Source organism: Macaca fascicularis, chromosome 16, assembly GCF_037993035.2.
Source record: "Macaca fascicularis isolate 582-1 chromosome 16, T2T-MFA8v1.1".
NCBI lineage: Eukaryota > Metazoa > Chordata > Mammalia > Primates > Cercopithecidae > Macaca > Macaca fascicularis.
The window spans coordinates 42329220-42353752 of NC_088390.1; the positions used below are offsets into that span (position 1 = coordinate 42329220).

At 42.8% G+C, this 24533-nt stretch overlaps 1 protein-coding gene across 1 annotated transcript; it reads right to left on the reverse strand.

The window, feature by feature from the left end:
• Window positions 1–621: 621 nt before the first annotated feature.
• LOC102134512 (C-C motif chemokine 23) lies at window positions 622–5554 on the reverse strand. Its single transcript, XM_005583497.5, has 4 exons — window positions 5420–5554; window positions 1898–1957; window positions 1308–1422; window positions 622–872 (listed from the first exon to the last, which is right to left on the reverse strand). Exons 1-4 carry the CDS (start codon window positions 5493–5495, stop codon window positions 761–763), a joined length of 363 nt encoding a protein of 120 aa, XP_005583554.1. The 5' UTR covers window positions 5496–5554; the 3' UTR covers window positions 622–760.
• Window positions 5555–24533: the final 18979 nt, after the last annotated feature.

Sequence of the window (24533 nt, forward strand, 5' to 3'; positions counted from 1 at the left end):
ACAATGGGGTTGGAGCCCAAAAGCACTCACCCTGGCTCCTGCACCTGCCCGTCTGCATGTTCCCCCTCCCATAAGGGGTTTAAGTGTGCAGCAGCCTTGCAAACAAGCCACACCCCTGTCACAAGTCCTGTGAGGGGGTCAGGGAACTCTCCTGTGTTAGCCCAACTGGCGCCATCAAGTAAACCCCTGCCGTTTTGCACACCCTGATCAGGGAGGAAACTTCCATGGGGGCTCAGGCCATGAAAAACATTTTGCCAAACAGATCCCAGGCCACACTGCCTGACTGCAGGAAGTGGCTCACTTATTATATCCTGCCAGGCAGCTAGCCACACTGCCCCACCTCCCCTGTCCAGACCTATAATTGTCCCAGTCTGGAAGCAGGACAGGGGCTCCAGCATTTGTTGGTGCTCCCCCTCCACAGGTTTCTCTGTCCAATAAACCTGTGTTGCTGTCGAGCTTCCCCACCTTGTATGTCTCTTTTCTCTGTCCTAACATCCTGTTTCACAGCTACTTGTAGGGCTGAGGTAGGTGGGTTACTTGAGCCCAGGAGGTTAGGCTGCAGTGAGGCAAGATGTGCCAGTGCACTCCAGCCTGGGTGACAGAGACCCTATCACACAAAAAAAGTGAGAAACTCTTTATTAGATGAATTTCTTTAAATCCAGAACACAAGAATAAATGCTTCTTAAAAAAATAATTCAGGAAGGTAGTTGAGGCAAGAAAGTTGGTAGCTGGCAACTTGCGTCCCTTCGCCTTGACAAGTTCAGTTCTTCCTGGCCTTGATCCGTGTGGCCAGCTTCAGCATTATCCTGCAAGCCAGAACTTGCTTATTACTGGGACTGACACATAAACGTCGCCCGTTCTTGGTGAGGAAGCTGGGGAACAAGGGGGAGAAAGGTTACAAACTGAGGTGTGTCCAGCACATGGGGACAGGGGGCCCCATTCTCCCTGCCCCTCAGATTTCCCAGTCAACACAGCCAGTTTTTTCTTTCTTTTTTTTCATTCTCTGCTGATGGCAACTCAGGGCCAGTGTCCTCTTGAGACCCCCCTCAGCCTGTGGGACTCTGTAGTGACTCATGCGAGCATCCTTGGGCAGACTTGTGCCTGCTTTCTTCTTCCTTCCCCACCCTTTTTCCCCTGGGAATGTCTCATCCCTGATGCCCTGCAGGATCCTCATAAGGACACAGATGCCCCATACCTGGCAGGATCCAGAGGGTGGGCCCTGATGGACACCCATCTATCAGGTCCTCCCTGCAAGATGCTACAGAGTGCTTCTCCCTCAACACGTGTTTGGTGAGCTTGGCACTTACATGACACCCGGCTTGGGGCACTTGCTGCTTGTTTCAAGGTAACTCTCCAAGAGTGAACACGGGATGCTTCCTGGGATGTAGGAGGTGCAGCAGTCAGCATTAATAGCGTGAAAGCCTGCAACAAGAGAAAGGGTCGTTTGAGGACCAATCTTTCTCCTCCAGAGCACTGTGGAGGGTGAGAAGGCACATGGCTCGGAGGAGATGTTTCCTCCTCTGTGGCCGGCACTTGCTGGCATCTCCCTGCTTCAGATCCTCACCAGAGTTGAGCCGTGTGTCTGAGGGCACTCAGGGTGGGCCACAGCAGGACCAAGAGCATTTCCCCCAGAAAAGGAAGGCATCTGCAGACACCTGCAGGCATCAGAGAGCACCTTCTGCCCCAAAGGAGCAGGCTCTTGGGGCAGCCAGAGGGTAACAGGGAAGGCATCTATGGACGGGGTTCCCCTAGCCCATCCTGATCTTTCTTGGAGATGTTCACCACCCTCAGGACCCTCTCATTCTCCTCCCATACTGTAAACAGGGACAATGGATCCCATAGTGCAGACCTGCACCTGCTGGCTGCTTTTAAATATATGCCGTATCTGATCACTTACTGTCCAGAACTTCTGAATTTGCCAGTGAAAGCTTTGACATCATGAACCCTGTCTCTGCATCTGGAAGAAAGACAGGACAGGGAAGGAAATCACTGGGTGAGAGCATTGTTTCAGCATCTCCACCCACCCCATTGCTCATCCCCCTCCTGAGGCAGAAAGGCTCTGAAGCTGGACCACCACCACCTGTCTGGGTTCTAGGCCTGCCTCCTGGCCCATTTATTCCCTTAGGGCCCTGAGACTTTTCAGGGACCTTTTGAAAATGTAGACATGAAAACATTGTGTTGACTCTGAAATACTAAAAGCAACCTCAAAATCTAACATGGTTCAGTTAGTGGAATATCTACATGATGTGACACAGTCTACAAGTCTCTCTACACATTTCTGGAATCCATAGTACTCTGGAAACAGAGAAGTGTTCAACAGCGCATATGGTGGCACAGTATCCTCTTAAGTGAAATGAAGCTATTATGGTCATTATTCATCCCAGTTAGTAGAAATATTCATGTGCTTGTTACAGGAGATTGCTGTGTTTGATTAAAATATTGTTCCCAGGCCTCATCAGGGTTAATAAGTACCATCAATATATGTTTAAGTTTTTACTAAATCATTTTTAAATTGTGGTTATATATATATATAAAAAATATAAAATTTGCCTTTTGAACTATTTTAAGATTACAGTTCAATAGCATCAAATACATTCAAACAACTCTGCAATTTTCATGACCATTCATTCAGAGAACTTGTTCATTTTGTGAAACTGAAACTCTGTATTCATTAAACAACAACTCCTCATTCTTCCTCCCCTTAATCCCTGACAACCACTATCTAGGTCGTGTCTCTGTGGATTTGATTGCTCTAAGTACCTCATGTGAGTGGGATCATACGCTATTTGTCCTTTTGCGACTGGTTTATTTCACTTAGCATAATGTCCTTGATGGTCATCCATATTGTAGCATGTGTCAGAATCTCCTTACTTAAATTTTTTTAAATTTTTATTTTTTCTTACTTCAACATTCAAGGGAATCTCCTTACTTTTTGAGGCCAAATAGATTCCATTGTATGTATGAATCACACTTTGTTTATCTACTAACCTTTTGATGGGCACTTAGTTTGCTTCTACGTTTTGGCTATCGTCATCAATAACGCTGCTATAAATATGGGTGTACAAAAATCTCTTCATGTACCTGTTTTGAATTATTTTGGATATATACCCAGAAATAGAATTGCTGCATCATATCATATTAGCTTTTTAAAACCTGAGAAATTCTGCATTCCAAAATTTATCTAGCGCCAAGTGCTTTGGAAATGGGATTGTGGAGCTGCCTTATGCTTGTTAGGCAAATGAAACTAAGCGCTACACTTTTTTCCTTTCTTTTTAATTTTAATCCTCAAAGTTAGTTTATTTCCACAATTGACTGTATCACAGAATAAAGTTAGCTTTAAAATTTGGCCGGGTGCGGTGGCTCATGCCTGTAATTCTAGCACTTTGGGAGGCCAAGGCGGGCAGATCACTTGAGGTCAGGAGTTTGAGACCAGCCTGGCCTACCTGGTGAAATCCCGTCTCTACTAAAAATACAAAAATTAGCCGAGTGTGGTGGCATGTGCCTGTAATTCCAGCTACTAGGGAGGCTGAGGCAGGAGAATCGTCTGAACCCGGGAGGTGGAGGTTGCAGTGAACCAAGATTGTGCCGCTGTACTCCAGCCTGGGCCACAGAATGAGACTCCATCTCAAAATAAAATAAAATAAATTAAAATAAATATTTACTTTTAATATAATTTAATAATTATATTAAATATATTTTAAGTACAACGTAATAACTATTAAATATACTTTTTCTTTTTTTAAAATTAATTAAATTTACTTTTATTTTACTTTAAGTTCTAGGATACCTGTGCTGAACGTGCAGGTTCATTACATAGGTATACATGTGCCATGGTGGTTTGCTGCACCTATCAACCCATTATCTAGGGCTTCCACATGCACCAGGTATTCGTCCTAATCCTCTCCCTCCTTCTTCCCTCCACTCCCCAACAGACCCCAGTGTGTGATGTTCCCCTCCCTGTGTCCATGCGTTCTCAGTGTTCAACTCCCACTTATGAGTAAGAACATGTGGCGTTTGGCTTTCTGCTCCTGTGTTAGTTTGCTGAGAATGATGGTTTCCAGCTTTACCCATGTCCCTGCAAAGGACATGAATTCATTTCTTTTTATGGCTGCATAGTATTCCATGGTGTATATGTGCCATATTTTCTTTATCCAGTCTATCTTGATGGGCATTTGGGTTGGTTCCAAGTCTTTGCTATTATGAATAGTGCTGCAATAAACATAAATGTGCATGTATCTTTTAATATAATATATAAGCAAGCTTTTAATATATTAAAAATAAATACACTTTTAATATAATTTAATAACTGTATTAAATATCTTTTAATATAATTCAATAACAATATTAAATATAATTTTAATATAACTTAATAACCACATTAAATATGCATTTAATATAATTTAACAATTATATTAAATATACTATTAATAATTTTAAAGCCAGCTTTAAAGTTGATATTTACTTAACATTTTGAAACATAAAGACTTAGCAATAACGATTCAGCTGCCAACTTAGTCCCCCAATTGCTTTTTAGTGTTTTCAACTTATTTCTTATATGGTTACATTAAATGAATTATATGTAATGAGGCATGTGGGTGTATTTTAATATGTTCAATATGGTTTGGGTAAGGTAAAAAAAAGATCTTAAATGGCCTTGTCTTTCCATAACTACTTCCTTATTAGCTCATATTTTAATTCCACCACTTACTAGTTGTGTGATCTACCAAGTTATCTAAGGTTCTGTGCCTCAGTTTTCTCATTTGTAAAATGTCAATAATAATATGAAAAACTATATAAAAATTGATGTTTTGTTTTCTCCCTACAAAAGTAACACATTTGCATTTTTATTTTTTTATCTAATACATATCCCACAGGGTTGTTAGATAGAATTGATGTGTTAATATCTGTAAGACACTTAGAACAGTGCCTGCCCTGTACATAGGAAGTACTAGAAGTGCATTTGTTAAACAAAAAAATATGATGGTTAGGTGACCTTGGTTGAGTCATTTGTGTGGCTGGTTCCATTTCTTCTCCAAAATGATATTATAGATGATGCTAGATGGTATGTAACAGTTTTAACATCATACAATTCTATGCTTCTTTCTACAAATTTGTAATTTTACTACACTTCTTTTAATTTAGCACTTAATAGTCCTATGTCAGCTAAGGGAAGGTATCAAATAATTTTGCTGTGAAAAAGGAAGTAATTGGCCCAACATTGGACCAGCCATATGTGTATATTCCGCTCCCAGGGTCCAAAGCATGCAGACAGAGCCAGGTCTATATTCTGGCGCTGCTTTTAAATGAGTACCATGACCATGTCGGGAGGGTGAGTAGTGACAGAAGGGCAATGTGTCTCTGTCCCAGAGCTTGAGTTACCATGAACCTGGTCGCCTGGGATAAAGCTCACTGGACTCACCATTTGTGACCTGGGCCTGGGATCCAAGGGCAGTAACAAGCATGAGGCAGGAGAGGACAGCCACGGAGACCTTCATCCTCCTGGTGGGCAGACAGGGCTGGCCGAGGACTCCTGGGCTCACTGCTTCCTGGCTCCCAGGATGCCAGCTCTGCCCTTGTATTTATAAGAGGAGGAGGATCAGGAAGTCCCAGGGCAGAGGTCAGAATGCTGTTTTTTGACTTATGATAGTTAACAGGCTCTTTCTAAAATGAGAACAATGCTGGGAATGCAACAGGAAGTAGACGACAAGGATGATTTGGACTGTCCTTGTGGACTTCCCGAATTGTCCCAATAAGTACAGGCAGAGACAGCAAATACTTTATGATGGATCCTTCCCCTGGGAGATTCATTCATCCTCTAAACAGTGGAGTTTTTTTTTCCCTCAGGAGCTAACCACCTTCAGATGCTCAAATAGCCTGTACACATGGGGACCACCAGAGAGAACACTTCAACTTGTAGAACTATGATCTCTGCTGGTAACCACAGCTCATACGACATCCCGTGATGGACAGCCCATGATGTGTACTTACACAGCATGATTGTCTAGTATAAGCTGAACTACTCTAGAAGATAATGGGTAGAGTGTAGGGCAAGGATGAGCACATGGGAGTAAGTATCCCCTTGTGGGGGTAGCCCGCCTTCCTTCTCAATTCTGCACTTAGTCTCTGGAAAGGAATATTCTTCGTCCAGTGTCTGGAGATATCCTTGACTCCTCTCTTTGTCTCATACCCCATATCTAATTCATTAGTAAGTATTTTTGCCTTATTTCAAAAACATAGCCAGAATCTTATTATTCCCTCAAAAGAAAACTCCCATTTATTTCTCTACTACTATTCTCAATGCTTCACTTCTGAGATTACCTGGTATTAGCATAGACTACAGAGGTTAAGGGCTCAGTCCCATGAGACTGGCACCACTTCAGATGCCAATCTCAAATAGTGGGTCTCCAGGTTACCCACAAGTTCTCTTTGACTTGGCTACACATCGGAACTTCCCATGACACCCTCCTCAGGTTCTGTAATTACTAAAATAGCTTTCAGAACTCAGAAGAACAGTTTACTTACAGGGTTATATTATAAAGCATACAACTCAGGAACAGTCAGGTCAGTGAGATGCATAGGGCAAGACATGGGGAGTGGGTTTGGAGCTTCTGTGTCCCATGCAGGTGTGCCACTCTCTCAGCGCCTCCACTGAACACTGTTCCAAGTTCACCAACCTGGAAATTCTCTAAACCCTACTCTCTTAGGTTTTTATGGAGGCTTTATTACATAAGCATGCTTGACTAAATCGTTAACCATTAGTGATCAGATCAATCTCCAGCCTCTCTCCCCTCCCTGGAGTTTGGGGGTAGAGGCTGAAAGTTCCAATCCTCTCATGGTTGGCTCCCATGGCAACCAGCTCTCATCCTTAAGGCTTTCCAAGAGACACTTCATTAACATAAACTCAGGTGTGGTAGGAAGTACTTGTCCAGACTTCCAGGTTGTATGTGCCTGAGTATTGAGCAGATTCTTATGTGCTTCTTACATCTCAGCATCGGAGAATCCCCGGTGCAGGAAAAGAGGGGTGTGCATGATGGACAAGGTGAGGTGCTGTCAGATTATACTATCTTGAGCTGGGCAGAGCCTGTATGCAACTGGCTGCTGTAGTGGTGGCTAGAGTCAGAGATGAAGCCGATAGAATGGAAGCGGTGTACAGAGGTGTCTGACACAGTATTAAATGCATATTTGTTTAGTGAAAGAAAATAAGGAATAGATTTCACAAGATTCACCAATCAATATGTTGATTACGCAACATATTTTCATTTCTTGACAGGGAATGCTTTCAGCTTTTGCCCATTCAGTATGATTTTGGCTGTGGGTTTGTCATAAATAACTCTTATTATTTTGAAGTACGTTCCATCAATACTAGTTTATTGAGTATTTTTAGCATGAAGTATTGTTGAATTTTATCGAAGACCTTTTCTGCATCTATTGAGATAATCATGTAGTTTTTGTCATTGGTTCTGTTTATGTGATGGATTACATTTACTGACTTGCATATGTTGAATCAGTCTTGCATCCCAGGGATGAAGCCGACTTGATCATCGTGGATAAGCTTTTTGACATGCTGCTGGATTCGGTTTGCCAGTATTTTATTGAGGATTTTCGCATTGATGTTCATCAGGGACATTGGCCTGAAATTTCCTTTTTTTTGTTGTGTCTCTGCCAGATTTTAGTATCAGGATGATGCTGACCTCATAAAATGAGTTAGGGAGGAGTCCCTCTTTTTCTATTGATTGGAATAGTTTCCGAAGGAATGGTATCAGCTCCTCTTTGTACCTCTGGTAGAATTCAGCTGTGAATCCATCTGGTCCTGCCCTTTTTTTGGTTGGTAGTCTATTAATTACTGCCTCCATTTCAGAACTTGTTATTGGTCTATTCAGGGATTCAACTTCTTCCTGGTTTAGTCTTGGCAGGGTGTATATGTCTAGGAATTTATGCATTTCTACTAGATTTTCTGGTTTATTTGCATAGAGGTGTTTATTGTATTCTCTGATGACAGTTTGTATTTCTGTGGGATCAGTGGTGATATCCCCTTTATCATTTTTTATTATGTCTATCTGATCCTTCTCTCTTTTCTTCTTCATTAGTCTGGCTAGTGGTCTATCTATTTTGTTAATCTTTTCAAAAAACCAGCACCTGGATTCACTGATTTTTCGAAGAGTTTTTCATGTCTCTATCTCCTTCAGTTATGCTCTGATCTTAGTTATTTCTTGTCTTCTTTTGGTTTTTGAATTTGTTTGATCTTGCTTCTCTAGTTCTTTTAATTGTGATGTTAGGGTGTCGATTTTAGATCTTTCCCACTTTCTGACGTGGACATTTAGTGCTATAAATTTCCCTCTAAACACTACTTTAGCTGTGTCCCAGAGATTCTGGTACATTCTGTCTTTGTTCCCATTGGTTTCAAATAACTTATTTATTTCTGCCTTAATTTCATTATTTACTTAGTAGTCATTCAGGAGCAGGTTGTTCAGTTTCCATGTAGTTGGGCAGTTTTGAGTGAGTTTTTTAATCCGAACTTCTAATTTGATTGCACTGTGGTCTGAGAGACTGTTATGATTTCTGTTCTTTTGCACTTGCTGAGGAGTGTTTTACTTCCAGTTATGTGTTTTATTTTGGAATAAGTGCTATGTGGTGCTGAGAAGAATGTATATTCTGTTGGGGTGGAGAGTTCTGTAGATGTCTATTAGGTCTGCTTGGCCCAGAACTGAGTTCAAGTCCTGAATATCCTTGTTAATTTTCTGTCAAGTTGATCTGTCTAATATTGACAGTGAGGTGTTAAAGTCTCCCATTATTATTGTGTGGGAGTCTAAGTCTCTTTGTAGGTCTCTAAGAACTTGCTTTATAAATCTGGGTGCTCCTGTTTTGGGTGCATATATATTTAGGGTAGTTAGCTCTTCTTGTTGCATTGATCCCTTTACCATTATGTAATGTCTTTCTTTGTCATTTTTTATCTTTGTTGGTTTAAAGTCTGTTTTATCAGAGACTAGGATTGCAGCCTCTGCTTTTCTTTTCTTGCTATTTGCTTGGTAAGTATTCTACCATCCCTTTATTTTGAGCTTATGTGTGTCTTCGCATGTGAGATGTGCTGAATACAGCACACTGATGGGTCTTGACTCTTTTGTCCAATTTGCCAGTCTGTGTCTTTTAATTGGGGCAGTTAGCCTGTTTACATTTAAGGTTAATACTGTTATGTGTGATTTTGATTCTGTCATTATTATGTTAGCTGGTTATTTTGCCAATTAGTTGATGCAGTTTCTTCATAGTGTCAATCATCTTTACATTTTGGTATGCTTTTGCAGTGACTGGTACAGGTTTTTCCTCTCCATATTTAGCGCTTCCTTCAGGACTTCTTGTAAGGCAGGATTGGTGGTGACAAAAATCACTCAGCATTTGCTTGTCTTAAAGGATTTTATTTCTCCTTCACTTATGAAGCTTAGTCTGGTTGGATATGAAATTCTGGGTTGAAAATTCTTTTCTCTAAGAATGTTGAATTGGCCCCCACTCTCTTCTGGCTTGTAGGGTTTCTGCAGAGAGATCCACTGTTAGTCTGATGGGCTTCCCTTTGTGGGTAACCAGACCTTTCTCTCTGGCTGCCCTTAACATTTTTTCCTTCATTTCAACCTTGGAGAATCTGATGATTTTGTGCCTTGGGTTTGCTTTTCTCGAGGAGTATCTTTGTGGAATTCTCTGTATTTCCTGAATTTGAATGTTGGCCTGTCTTGCTAGATTGGGGAAGTTCTCCTGGATAATATCTTGAAGTGTGTTTTCCAACTTGATTCCATTCTCCCCATCACTTTCAGGTACACCAATCAATTGTAGGTTTGGTCTTTTCACATAGTCCAATATTTCTTGGAGGCTTTGTTCATTCCTTTTCATTCTTTTTTCTCTAATTTTGTCTTCATGCTTTATTTCATTAAGTTGATCTTCAGTCTCTGATATCCTTTCTTCTGCTTGATCAATTTGGCTATTGATACTCGTGTATGCTTCACAAAGTTCTTGTGCTGTGTTTTTCAGCTCCATCAGGTCTTTTTTGCTCTTCTCTAAACTGATTATTCTAGTTAGCAGTTCCTGTAACCTTTTATCAAGGTTCTTAGCTTCCTTGCATTGGGTTAGAACATGCTGCTTTAGCTTGGAGGAGTTTGTTAGTACCCACCTTCTGAAGTCTACTTCTGTCAATTCATCAAACTCATTCTCTGTTAAGTTTTGTTCCCTTGCTGGCGAGGAGTTGTGATCCTTTGGAGGAGAAGGGGCATTCTGGCTTTTGGAATTTTCAGCCTTTTTGCAAAGGTTTTTATTCGTTTTTGTGGATTTATCTACCTTTGGTGTTTGATGTTGGTGACCTCTGGATGGGGTTTTTGTGTGGGTGTCTTTTTTGTTGATGCTGATGCTGTTGCTTCTGTTTGTTAGTTTTCCTTCTAACAGTCAGGCTGCTCTTCTGCAGGTCTGCTGGAGTTTGCTTTAGATCTCCTCCAGACCCTGTTTGCCTGGGTATCACCAGTGGAGGCTGCAGAACAGCAAAGATTGCTGCCTGCTCCCTCCTCTGAAAGCTTCATCCAAGAAGGGTACCTGCCAGATGCCAGCCGGAGCTCTCCTGTATGAGATGTCTGTTGACCCCTGCTGGGAAGTGTCTTCCAGTCAGGAGGTGTAGGTGTCAGGGACCCACTTGAGGAGGCAGTCTGTCCCTTAGCAGAGCTTGAGTGCTGTACTGGGAGATCTGCTGCTCTCTTCAGAGCCGGCAGGCAGGAATGTTTGTTTGCTGAAGCTGCGCCCACAGCTGCCCCTTCCCCCAGGTGCTCTGTCTTAGGGAGATGGGACTTTTATCTGTAAGTCCCTGACTGCGGCTGCTGCCTTTCTTTCAGAAATGCCCTGTCCAGAGAGGAGGAATCTAGAAAGGCAGTCTGACTACAGCAGCTTTGCCGCGCTGAGGTGGGTTCCATACCCAGTTCGAACTTCCCGGTGGCTTTGTTTACACTGTGAGGGGAAAACTGCCTACTCAAGCCTCAGTAATGGTGGACCTCCCTCCCCCCTACCAAGCTTGCGTGTCCCAGGTAGACTTCAGACTGTTGTGCTGGCAGCGAGAATTTCAAGCCAGTGGATCTTAGCTTGTTGGGCTCCATGGGGGTGGGATTTGCTGAGCAAGACCACTCGGCTCCTTGGCTTCAGCCCCCATTTCTAGGGGAGTGAACAGTTCTGTCTTGCTGGTGTTCCAAGTGCCACTGGGGTAAGAAAAAAAGTCCTGCAGCTTGCTCAGTGTCTGCCCAAATAGCCACTCAGTTTTGTGCTTGAAACCCAGGGCCCTGGTGATGTAGACACCCGTGGGAATCTCCTGGTCTGTGGGTTGTGAAGACCGTGGGAAAAGCATAGTATCTGGGCCAGATAGCACTGTCCATCACAACACAGTCCCTCATGGCTTCCCTTGGCTAGGGGAGTGAGTTCCCTGACCCCTTGTGTAATTTATATGGACTTAGGGAGACTGAACAAAGGGGGCGAATGTGGGAATAAAAGACAAGAGACAAAAGAGTATATTTGGAAGAAGGGGTCGGGGGCACTTTGCCTCTAGTGGACAAGGGCCCTGAGCTTTACATAGCCCTTAATATTTATTAGGCAAAAGAGATAGTGAGAAGGGAGTTTGAAGAAGGGGTCAGCTGCTTGGTCCAGAGTAGGTTTGTAAGACTGTATTGTGCTTCCAGGGTAAGGCAATGCCCCATCATGTTCCTGCTCACCCTTCATGGGCTACACCCGCTGTCTAACCAGTCCCAATGAGATGAACTGGGTACCTCAGTTGGAAATGCAGAAATCACCTGACTTCTGGGTTGGTCTCACTGGGAGCTGCAGACCAGAGTTGTTCCTATTCAGCCATCTTGCCCAGGAATCCTTGTGCACGATCTTAAATGGCCTATTATGTGAGGAAAACTTCCTTCTTAAGCAACAAGGGGAATAACAGAGCCTGCCAACTCATCTTCTTGTTTCTCCTGATGTGTAAGACTGGGCCCAGGTCCTTTTTAGAGAAACAAAATCAATCCAAACAATATCTCTTTAAAGAGGCCTGTAGCTAAAGTCTGCACTATGCCATGCAATTGAAACTGCTCTAGGGTTGCACAGAGATGGAGTCCCTTAAATATCTTCTGACCATTCCTGTATACCAGCCACTGTATGTGTGTTTGGTGATACCAAGTCAGGTGAATTGTTTTCAGTTTTGCACCAAACGTTTCTCCTAACTCACACTGGTGATTTGAAATTAGATCTTGGTTTAATATTTAACTAATTCCTTCCTTTGATAGACTGTTTGCAAAAATGGGTGCAATAATTCCTACCACCCAGTGTGCATACCCTTGGGAAGTCCCTTCCCCTACTTAATCTGGTCTTGGCTATGTGACTCTCTTTGGACAATGAGACAATAGAAAATGTGATGAAAACAGAGGCCTAAAAAGTGCTGGTGCATTGATACTTGCATTATTAATATTTTGCTGCTGAGAACTTTTATGCCACCACGTGTGGCAGCCTATGCTAGCCTTCCAAAGGAGGAGAGACCACAAGGAGAGAAAGGTCTCCAGATATCCCAGGGGTCCTAGCTGAGAGGTCATCCTAGGTCTTCAAACCCTGGCTGAGCTGGCTCAGAGCAGGAGAACAACCCATCCAACCCACAGAATTGTGAGAATAGTTGTTTGCTATTTTAAGTCACTACCTTTTGTGGTGATTTGTTTGTTATTTTAAGTCACTACCTTTTGTAGTGATTTATGATGCAGCAAAAGCTAACTGATAATCCTCCCTTTGGGCAATAAGGATAGATTTATCTTTTTTATAAATTTGCTGAAGGCAAAAGTAATAGTTCCTTATTCAAGAAGAGGCTTGTTGCCTTATTTTTTAAATTTTTTTTGAAACAAGGTCTTCCTTCATTCACCCACGCTGGAGTGCTGTGGCAGAATCATGGCTCACTGCAGTCTCGACCTCCCAGGCTCAAGTGGTCCTCCCACCTTAGCCTCCCAAGTAGCCGGTACTACAGGCATGCATCACCATGCCTGGCTAACTTTTAATTTTTTTTTTTTTTTGTAGAAATGGGGTCCTGCTATGTTGTCCAGGCTGGTTTTGAACTCCTGGGCTCAAGTGATCCTCCCACCTCCACATCCCAAAGTGTTAGGATAACAGGTGTGAGCCACTGTGCCCGGCTGAGGCTTGTTGCTTTTAATTAAACTGGGTACTTGTTACAGAAGGACTACATAAATCTTAGTAAAGATGCTTTATTCTAGTTAGGGTAGAGATAGAGGATTGAGGAAATTCCTGCCATCCGGAGTTGTAGAGCCTTTGTGGCCACTGGGGATTTCAAGGGAGGTCCAGATACATCCCTTTGGATTGGGATGAAGAGAAACATTTCTGAAAGGGATAGCATTTGATGCAGGTCTCAAAAGTAGGACAGAGACTGTATACTGCTTCAAAAGGCAGAGAAGGGAGGAAGAAGATTCTAGTTAGCTATAACTGCAACTAAGAATAGTAAATAGTTGCAATGAGACATGGGCTACTTACTGTTTTATGTTTTACAAGTAGTATATAATTAAATCTTAATTACAACCTGGTGAAATAGGTACAGTCATTATCTCTTTTTCCAGGTAAGGCTATGGAGACATAGAGCAATAAAGTAATTTGCTAGTATTTGCTATATACCCACATGGGTAGTAAAGGGCAAAGCTGGCATTTAAACCAAGGTTTCTCTGACACTAGATCTTACTATTTTAGACAAAGGCATGGAAATGATCAAATTGAGGCATATTTTGGATGTGTCCATAGTATACAAATAATGTACACATAAGCATGATCATTAAGGCTTTTAAATTGGACTTTTTATTTTGAGGTAATTGTAGATTCACACGCAATTGTAAGAAATAATATGGAGAGATCCTGGGTAGTGTACTCTTTACCAAGTGTAAAAGTTGACCATACAGTTGGATCATTCTTGTCATACCCAACTAAAACAGAGTTGAGATGCCAGGGGCAGAAAGTGCTGAGGGCATATAATATTGTTTTAGGCTGGAAGTGGTGGCTCACGCCTGTAATCCCAGCACTTTGGGAGGCCGAGGCAGGTGGATCACGAGGTCAGGAATTTGAGACGAGCCTGACCAACATGGTGAAACCTTGTTTCTACTAAAAATACAAAAATTAGCCAGGTGTGGTGGCATGCACCTGTAATCCCAGCTACTCAGGAGGCTGAGGCAGGAGAATTGCTTGAATCCGGGAGGTGGAGGTTGCAGTGAGCCAAGATTGTGCCACTGTACCCCAGCCTGAGCAACAGAGAGACACTCTGTCTCAAAAACAAACAAACAACAAACAAACAAACAAAAATTGGTCTAATAATGTAATTCTCTGCATGCAAGCCTGTCTGGGGCATGTAACATTGCTCCAAGAGTATTGTCCTCTGCAAGCCTGACTGCTGAAATCCATTTTATCTAACAGCTACTGAAACAATCTGCTGTGGCTCTAAGACTAGTCTTACCCACTGCTATCACTCACCAATCACAACTTGCCAGTTTCCTAAAACTTTACTAGTACCAATGAACTTTCTTGCAAAACAATATGTAACTTTTCTCTTTTAAATAAAACCTCTAGCTTACTCTTTGGTCTTTGGACATACTAAAGACTACCCAGACAGTGTGTATGTCTTGAATTGCAATTCTTGCATCCCAAATAAGACATTTTAAATTTAGAGATTCATCTCTATATTTTGTTTGACTTTGACACCAGTTTCTCCCAATAGCAACATGTTGCAAAACAATAGTACAATATAGTAGAGGATATTGACATTGATACCATCAATATACAGAACAGTTCCTTCACCACAAGGATCCCTCATGTAATCCTTGTATAGCTACACTTAACACTCTCCCACCCACCTCACCCCTTCCTCAATTCTTGGCAACCATGAATCTGTTCTCCATGTTTATAATCTTGTCATTTTCAGAATGTTATGTAAATGGAATCTCATGGTATGTCACCTTTTGGGATTAGCTTTTTTCACTCAGCCGAATTCTCTGGAGATTCATTCAGGTTGTTACATGTGCCAATAGTTCATTCTTTTTATTGCTGAGTCATATTCCATGATATGGTCGAACCACAGTTTGTTTAATCATTTATTCACTGAAGGACATCTGGTGTTTCCAGTTTTGGGCTATTACAAATAATGCTGCAATAAATATTCATGTATGTTTTGTTGGTGTGAATGTAAGTCTTCATTCTCTAGGATAAATGCTCAAGGGTACGATTAACATTTAGCATGGCTGTCAATACTTTAAGACAAGTCCAGTGAACAAGTATTTTTTTTTAAAGTAAAACAGGGGGCATGTGTTTATTTTTTTCAGCACCCTCCTTTCTTCTGGAAAGATGCTCTCTTCTTTGAGGAACTGTCCATGTAGCTATTAGGTTCTATGAGGTTCTTGCCAATCACAGTACCTCCTCCTTTGCAATAGATGTGCACCTATCTCCCCAGTCAGACAGTTGGGCTCCTTCCTGGGGATTTTTCAGATTCTAATGACAGAAGAGCAGCAGCTCCTTCCGGAGGTGAAGGTTCTGTGGTCTGCCTTCAGAAGAGCAATGCCATTTATGCCAGCATCCTGTGGAATTGAATGCCTTCGGACTGGTTTTCCCTGAGCTGTACGCCTGCCATCCACTCTGAATTTATGAGCTAATAAACCATTTCTGTTTTTTCTCGAGGAAATTTTGAGAGAGCTTTCTGTCACATGAGACTCAAAGTATAAAGAATGTTTCATTCCCCACTCCTGGGCTCTTTCTGACTTCGTGCTCATGGTTCTGACTCTCCTCTCCTTCAGTTCTGAGATCCTGACTGTCAGGGCCCAAAGAAACCATTCAAGTTCTTGCTGTGTCCAGCACAATTTTCATGGAACAGCCCTTGGTGTTTTCTCCAAGGCTCTGATACCAAATCTACTCTGAGGCCTAAAGCCCATGGCTTCCCTGGGCTCCCAGAGGGCTGGGAGTCATAATTTGGCACAATGAGTGAGAACCTAGAGAAAGTGGGCCTGTGGTTAAATCCTGGGCAGAGAAACTCCCAAGGGCTGGCAGAGGTGAGGGCATGGGATAGGAGCCTTGGGCTCTGCTCCCGCTGCATTCTGAACTGGGATACCTCAACTGCAGTGTGGTTACTGTGCTGTGAGCTCTAGATCAGGGCTGGCATCATGGGCATGTGACCTGTGCAATTACACAGGGCCTTGCTACTGGTTTCAGGCTCTGCTGCCGTCATTGTTTAGGAGTTAGTAGTTTTTGAACAAGGGGCCCCACACTTTCATTTTGCACTGGGTCCTGTGTAGTCATGGCTTCAGGCACTGTGGAGCTGTCACTAATGTACTGCATCCCTTGGATGATGAAGATGTGGCGCAAGAGGCTGAGGAGTTGAGGAGTTGAGACTCTGTACAAGTTCCTACCTTCCCTATGGAATCCTAGAGACTTCTGGCTTCGGGCAAGTCTCCTTTCCTAGGGGTTGCTCCCTATTCCCCAGGACCCCATACACACCTGAGCCAGTGTCCTCCACTGTGATTCATGCAATCCTTTCAGGCAATTCCCTCTTTCTTCTTCTTTGTCCCAGACTTCCCCCCTCTCTACCCGCTGGGACCACCCCTCCCCAATCTCTTTGAAGGCTCAGTCCAGGCCAAAAGGTGCTCAGCTTCTCTCTGTGTCTGCGCACCTGATAGGTGTCCAGAAGTCTTCCTCTCCCTTGGGAAGTACCCAGCCTTCCTTCCTCCCCTTGTCAGGCCCTGCTGGTTTTTTTCACCCCCGAGGTCAGCAGTTGGAACCCAAGTTCCCCAAGGTCAGTGGTTGGAGCCCAAGTTTGCCTGACTTTAAAGCCTGTGATTGTCTTACTGTATCTTGCTCTTCTTGATACAACAGTGATTATTTTAACAATCATTACCATTCATTAACTGCTTACTATGGGCAGATCAGGACCAGTTTGTGGTAAGTGAGGCACTAGCCTTGTGTCCAAAACCCAAGGGGACACCAAAAAGTTCAGTAATAAAAATAAGTAATATTTTAGTGAACTATTTAAAAAATCAAAATTACTGCTGAAAAAATCACAACGAACAAAACACGAAAACATATAAATAAAGACAGGATCTGTAAGAGTGCTGTGTCGAGCCATATTGGAACTTGAGGCAAAAGGTAAAATCAATGGGAGCTTCCTGTTAGAATATCCATCCATCCATCCATCTGTCCATTCATCAATATGTCCATCCATTTATCCATACATCTGTCCATCCATCCATCCATCTCCCATCCATCCATCCAGCCATCCATCCATCCATCCATCCATTCATCCATCCATCCATCCATTTAATATACATTTACTGAGCATCTACCATGTGCTGGGCACTCTGCTTAGCAACGAGAGTATCACACAAAGATCCATAATGATTATGTTCCTTTCCTCCTGGAGACCAACATGAAATAATCACACAAATAAACATATATACTATGATAAGCAACACAATGGAAAACAATATATTGGGGGCCTAGAGAATGCCTCTCTGAGAAAGTAGCATTTCAGTTAAGAGTTATAAAATGAGCAATGTTTACTAAGTTGAAAAGTGAGGAAAAGGGAGACAAAGGTAAGGGAAGTAGTTTGTGCAAAGGTCTAGAGGCAGGAGGTACTAGCACATATCTGGGACTGGTTGGTATTAGTTGAGAGCAACTAGAAAAATCATGGGTCCTGCCTTGAGTTTTATACAGGAGCAGAGGAAGAACCAGCCTTCAGAATTAGTTTAAAGACACAACGGTAGACCAAAGGGAAAGCTGCTATATAATTTCCTCCCAAAGTTGTGCTCGTTCAGGTTATCAGTGACACACACACAGGGGCTGTGATTTATGCCTATCACGAGGCATCTGTCTCTCTTCCTGGGAGTGCGAGACTCATGCCAAAAGCTTAGTGGTGGTCTGCAGTGTGGCCTCATCTAGGGCTGCTCCTGGGCATGCACTGGACAAAGAAGCCCCCTTTGAGCCTTCTCTGGGTTCATTTCCTTTAAATCCAAAGCCTTTTTTGAGTTCATTTCCTTTAAAGCCTGGCCAGGTCAGCTTCAGCCTATAAGATATGATGAAGTTTCTCTTCAAATAGCCTAATCAATCCTTTATTCTTTAATTCATTGTACCTCCCCACCCCTTTTTCCTTTTTGCCTTTTTTTTTCTGCTTCCTTTCTGCCTTTGTTACATGCCCAGACATGCCACAATACCAGGTGTTAGACAGTACCAGCTCACATTCCTTTCCTCATTGAAAAAAAAGACGGGCCGGGCGCGGTGGCTCAAGCCTGTAATCCCAGCACTTTGGGAGGCCGAGACGGGCGGATCATGAGGTCAGGAGATCGAGACCATCCTGGCTAACACAGTGAAACCCCGTCTCTACTAAAAAATACAAAAAACTAGCCGGGCGAGGTGGCGGGTGCCTGTAGTCCCAGCTACTCGGAAGGCTGAGGCAGGAGAATGGCGTAAACCCGGGAGGCGGAGCTTGCAGTGAGCCGAGATCTGGCCACTGCACTCCAGCCTGGGCGACAGAGCCAGACTCCGTCTCAAAAAAAAAAAAAAAAAAAAAAAAGAAAAAAAAGACTAACTCTCTAGCTCATTGCAGACACCCCTTCCCCTCTCCCCTCTCTCCCTTACATGCCCATCTTATCTAAAACAAAAAAGTTCAAATATTTAGCCAACCAGAATTAGTTTAAACTGTACAACCCGACCCTGGCCAATGTAAAAAAAGTACAAAAGCAATACATGCGTCAGAAATAAAGGCTCTCGTGCCCCTTTATTCAAATGTGCTCTCATGGTGACTGGCCAAGGAGAAACAACCTTCTGCGCAAAAGTAAAATTGCTTTGCTAAAAATCCTTTGTTTAAGTGTTCAATTTTCTTAGAATTTTAAACGTTATTCCCAACATGGCCTTAGCATCATCTAAAGCAGTCACAAGCAGACCTGTCAAATTCCTACCAAACTTTTCTTTCCGTTCTTTTCTTTGCCCCGACATTTCCTGTATTTGGGCCTCCGAATATTCAAAGAATAGGGTCCCTAACTTGCCCAGCCCATCCCTGCCTTGAATTGGTCTTTGACCCTTTAAAAACCGTGCCTTTCCATTTAAAAGTAAAATACTTCCTTGTTAAGAAGACATGTGGTTGGATTATTGCTTCTGCTTTTCACAAAACCATACAGTAAAAGCCAAGCCCCAGGATCTGGAGGGGAGGGATGAGGTTGAATTTTATGATCTGTACTTCTCCCTTGGCAGCCAGGTGGGATTTGAGGGAGCAGGACCCTGTTAGAGAAGAGGCAACCCAGGGAGCTGGAAAGAATATGGTGACTGCCTGGACACATGGAGAGGAATACTGCACAGGCTCTGCCCCTGGGTTAACCGCAGTTGGGATTGAAATTTACAAAATAGCCTTGAGTGTCTGCCATACCAGGCAATGAGGGACAGAGAGCAAGTGAGCAGCACCCCTCTGCCCTCTGCACTCATGCGTCCATCAATAAGTTGGTTCTTTCTAAAGAATATCTGCAATCTATTGCCTCCTCTCCATTCTCAGTGTCCCTGTCTTAGTTCAGTCTTTCACCTGGACTATTGCAATGGTCTCCTAATTGGTCGCCCTGCTTCCATTCTTGCTCCCCTCAAACCCGTTCTCTGTCCTGAAGCCAGAGTGCTCTTTCTAAAACCCAAATGAGGCCATGCCCATCTACTGACAACCTTTGGCTTACAAGGCTCTGGCAGGTCTACTGTTCTCTCCGACCTTCCAGTCACACTGACCTTCTTTTCATTTGAAGAACACACCAACCCCAGGGCTTTTGCCTTTTGTGTTTTCTCTGCTTGGATGCTTTCCTTCCTCTGGCTTGTTTTATGGCAGAATCTTCCTCATCTTGTAGGGCTTAGATTATTTACCCCCTTCTTAGAGAGGCCTCCTCTGACCTTTCCTAAAGAACCCACACACTGTAGCCTATTTAAGGTCTTTCAAAGCATTGGTTACCATTGGAAATTACTTTGTTTACTTGTTCGCTTGAGGATCATTTCCCCATTTCCCATTCCACCCCCTAGAATGTAAGCTCCTGAGGGCTGGGATGATACATGTCTAGGTTACCCCAGTATCTGGAACTGGGAGCAGTGTCCAATAAATGTGGAATGAGGGTGTCACAGGCTGTGGGGTATCAGAGGAGGTAGAGATGGGCCACTTTGGTCTGGGAGGATAGTGGGGTTTCGGAGAAGATGTAGCATTTTACAGAAATCTTGAAAAGCAGACAGAGAAAGCAGGAGAGAGAAAGCAGAAGAGAAAGTGGATATTGCAAACTCCATGGATAGAAAGAACCATGAGAGACAAATGCCTAGAAGTAAGAAATCCATATTTGGGTTTGGGGTTTGGCTATACAATCTTTCAAGGAACAGAATGATCAATATCTAGTATGCTGCATATTATTTCAAGGCCACCTAAAGTCCATGTATAGCGGCCCTAGTCCCCACCTTGTGCGTCCTTCTAAGCTTTTTGCTTCAGGTGCCAACTCCCTCTTCTCCAGCCTGACTTGCTGGTGTCCAGTGATCCAGCTGGGTCCAACACAGCTTTCTTCCAATATCCTTCTTTACTTTCTCCAAAGCTCAAGTAACATGTTCACAAGTCAATGTCTAATACTGCTACCAACAGCTCACTGGGTCCCTGAGCCTCCACATACCCCAAAGACAGGGTGTCAGAGCAAAGCTTCAGAATAGAATGGAATTCAGCACAGTGGAGGAGATCAGGAAAAAACTATCATTGGGGATTAATCTCAGGGCAGGACAGCCACCATGCAGTGGCTGGGACTGTGGGATTAGCAGCTGGCCATGACTAGATCCTTTCTCTCCATGCTCTGAGTGTTTCAGCTCATCCAATTAACCCTGAACTAACGTTTACCTCAAACCCAAGCAGGTGAGACATTTACTGGTGTCTAAATTACAAGTCAAGAGGTAGAAGGATTAAAAATGGAGGAATGCAAAAGCTGAGGAGGGTTCATTCCATCTTTCTTCCAGTCTCTGGTCAGTTTGGGGGCTTTTGTCTCCTTCCCGAGGGATGAGCTCCAATCAGAGTCAGAGCAAGACTTGAGCAGTCCTAGGCTCTAAAAAGGTTATTCTGTGTTTCAACATGTAATTTCAAATACCCAATACTAACTGAAAAATAATGATAAGAATGTATAAGCGACTTTCAATGTTTTAAAATAATAGCCACTTTGATCCTTGTGTATGTATATGAAGTTGCAAATATTGTATTCTTTCAAAAGCATTATTTGTTGATTCCCTGAGCACCTGCCGGTTGCCTATCGGGCAATGCAGCACTGATTCCATTCACTTGGACTCCCAAGTCCACCCCACCCCACTTCTAGCAGCCTCCTTTCAGCCTTCTCCTTCCCCTCCCCACTGTGCTGCTCCATTTGCTGAGAACTGCTTCCACCTGGAAGACTCCAGCCCAGGCCAGAAAGCCCCCAGACTGGCCCTCCACCGCCTCTCCCTGTGTCCGCAACACCTGGCTGGTGCTCTGACGGTTGGTGCTTCTCTCGACAGTCTCCATCTCATTGAATCTGATTAATGGAGTGAAACTCACAGGGTGGTGGGCTTGGGACACACTTCACCAGTTAGACAGATAATAATGTATCACATACTTGCATGGGATCCTCCAGGAAATATAGCAGCACTTACTGATGTTGTCATCTGTATCTGGAAAGAAGAAGGTGGAAGTAGGGCTAAGCCATGCTCTAGGAGACTCAGACATGCTACTCTGTGCACCAAGAATGGGAGGCAATGCCTTTCACTCAGATAAGAAACGCACCTAAAGCCAAAACACTAAATTACCTACAGTCACTGGAATCTGCCATTTCTGTTGCATAAGTTCTTCATCACCATTGAATAATAAACCCACTCTCACTTTATCCCTACCAGGAACCTCATTCTTGCTTGACCAAATTCACTATCCTCTTTTTTTTTAAATAGGAGAAAAAATAAGGATCTTTATTTGTGAAGGAATTAAGAATATGACACCCAAAGTTCTCTGTTCTGGCATATTTTAAATTAAAGGCATGTAAAGAAAAACCTAGCAGGTGCAAGAAGATCATTCTTTATTTTGACCTTTATTCTCTTTCTCAAAGGCAGGAAATAAAATGCCCATGTGAAAGATGTCCTCCCTACACTGAAAGAAAGGTAGTATTCTTATTAAGAATGGGAAGCTGAAACCGAGGGAAGTCCACGCAAACAAACTTTATCAACTTAGTCATTTCCGTACCCAATTAATCACCCAGCCCAGCCCCTTTGCCTTATCACATTTCACAACTTCCTATTTTTTGTTCAATTCAGTGTAAAAGTAACTGACCCTAACTGCTTCTTTGGGTTTCTGTTCCTTATGAGGGATCTCATGTCATGTAAAACTTGTATTAACTAAATCTGTGTACTTTTCTCCTATTAATCTATCATATGTCAAATGAATTCTTGAGTCCAGGTGGGATCTTAAGCAAATGGAGGTGGATTTTTGCCTCTCCTAAGTTTGGTAGGTGCTTTCTATATAATATGTTTTTAATTCTCCCCTAAACTCTAAGAGGTTGATGTTCTTGTTCCATTAGGAACATAAACTTGGCAAGGTTTGGTAAGGTTAAGGAACTTGTTGGCATTAACCCATTGTTACGTGGCTGAGACCTGAAACCAGGATGTCAATTCCAAGTCCCAAGACTTAACTTCTTCACCAACATTACTAACTCATTTGCCTGCAAGTGTCATTTACCCTCTGAATGAGTTTCCACACCTGTGAAGAGATTGATGCTTTCTCTCTGGCAGGGTAGTTGTGAGATTAGAAATAATGTATGTAAAGCACAAACCCGGCATGACTACCACTTTTATGAAGCATTTATTCTGTGCCAGATGGTGTTCTGTGAGCTTAAAGGTATGTATTAATTAATTTAACCATCACAACAGACTTGCAAGGTAGATGTTATTATCATCTCCATTTTATAGAGAAGCAAACCAAGGCATAGAGAAATTAGGTAACCTGTCAAAGCCACACGGGAGAATAAATGATAGTTATTATTTTTAAGATTGTGATTTCCCATGTATCAAGCCCCTTCTTTGTCCTTCCTTGAGAGACTCTCTCCTTAATTTAAGCTTCCACGGAAGGAGCAGCCCAAGAACTAGCCCATTCTGGCGCTTGCTTTTTTTCACAGGTGTTTTTACTTTTTGCTTTTTTTTTTTTTTTTTTTTTTTTTCAGGCAGGGCCTTGTTCTGTCATCCAGGCTGGAGTGCAGTCGCACAATTATGGCTCACTGCAGCCTAGACCTCCTGGGCTCAAGTGATCCTCCCACCTCAGCCTCCTGAGTAGCTGAGACTACAGGAGTGCACCAGTATGTCCGGCTAATTTAAAAAATTTTTTAGTAGACATGAGGTGTTACTATATTTTCCCAGGCTGGTTGTGAACACCTGGGCTCAATGATCCTCCTGCCTCAGCCTCCCAAAGTACTGGGATTACAGGCATAAGCCACCACGCGCAGCCCTGTTCCACCTTGATTATTCTGCTTCTAGCCCAGTCTCAGGGCACCCTCATGAAGCTCACATAGAGTTAATGTTTAGAAATTACCTGATATTGAATTACAACTTTATGACTCCAAATACTGATTTTGAAGATCATAAAACTGTTTAAGTTACAATAATGATGAGGAAATAAATTTTCAGGTCATAACGAATCTTTTGTTTTTATGGTAACTTTTTATTTTAAAATAACTTTACACTGACATAGAAATTACAAAAATAGTACAAAAAGTTTCTGTATAATCTTGACTCAGTTTCCCCAATGGGAAGCTTATAAAACTTCATATACAACCATATAAAAAAACTTCATTATGATCATCAAAACTAGAAAATTGACAGTTCTACAATATTATTATTATTATTATTATTTTTGAGACAGAATCTTGCTCTGTCACCCAGGCTGGAGTGCAGTGGCACCATCTTGGCTCACTGCAACCTCTGTCTCCCGGGTTCAAGTGATTCTCCTGCCTCGGCCTCCTGAATAGCTGGGATTATAGGCGCTCATCACCATGCCTGGCTAATTTTTGTATTTGTAGTAGAGATGGGGTTTCTCCATGTTGACTAGGCTGGTGTCGAACTTCTGACCTCAAGTGATTCACCTGCCTCAGCCTCCCAAAGTGCTGGGATTACGTGCATGAGCCATTGCGCCCAGCCAGCCGTCACTCCCAGCCTCTACAATATTATCAACAAAACAGATCTTATTACAATTTTACCAATTTTTACATGCAGTCATTTTTCGTTGGTGTATAGCTGAATCATATGTTCCCTTGGGTGTCTATGCTAACTTCTGGCCTCCCACATCTAAGTTGGTGAGTAATCTGCCTCCTATGTTTTGGTAAACAACATTCACCCTCCTCCCAGAGCTGCGGTCTTGCTTGACTGGCCCCACTTCCCCTATTCAAAGGAGAAAGGCTGGAATTGTAGAAGGAGGCATGAAGAGAATTATAGCTTTATTTTTTATTAGACTATTCTCATTTCAGTAAAGT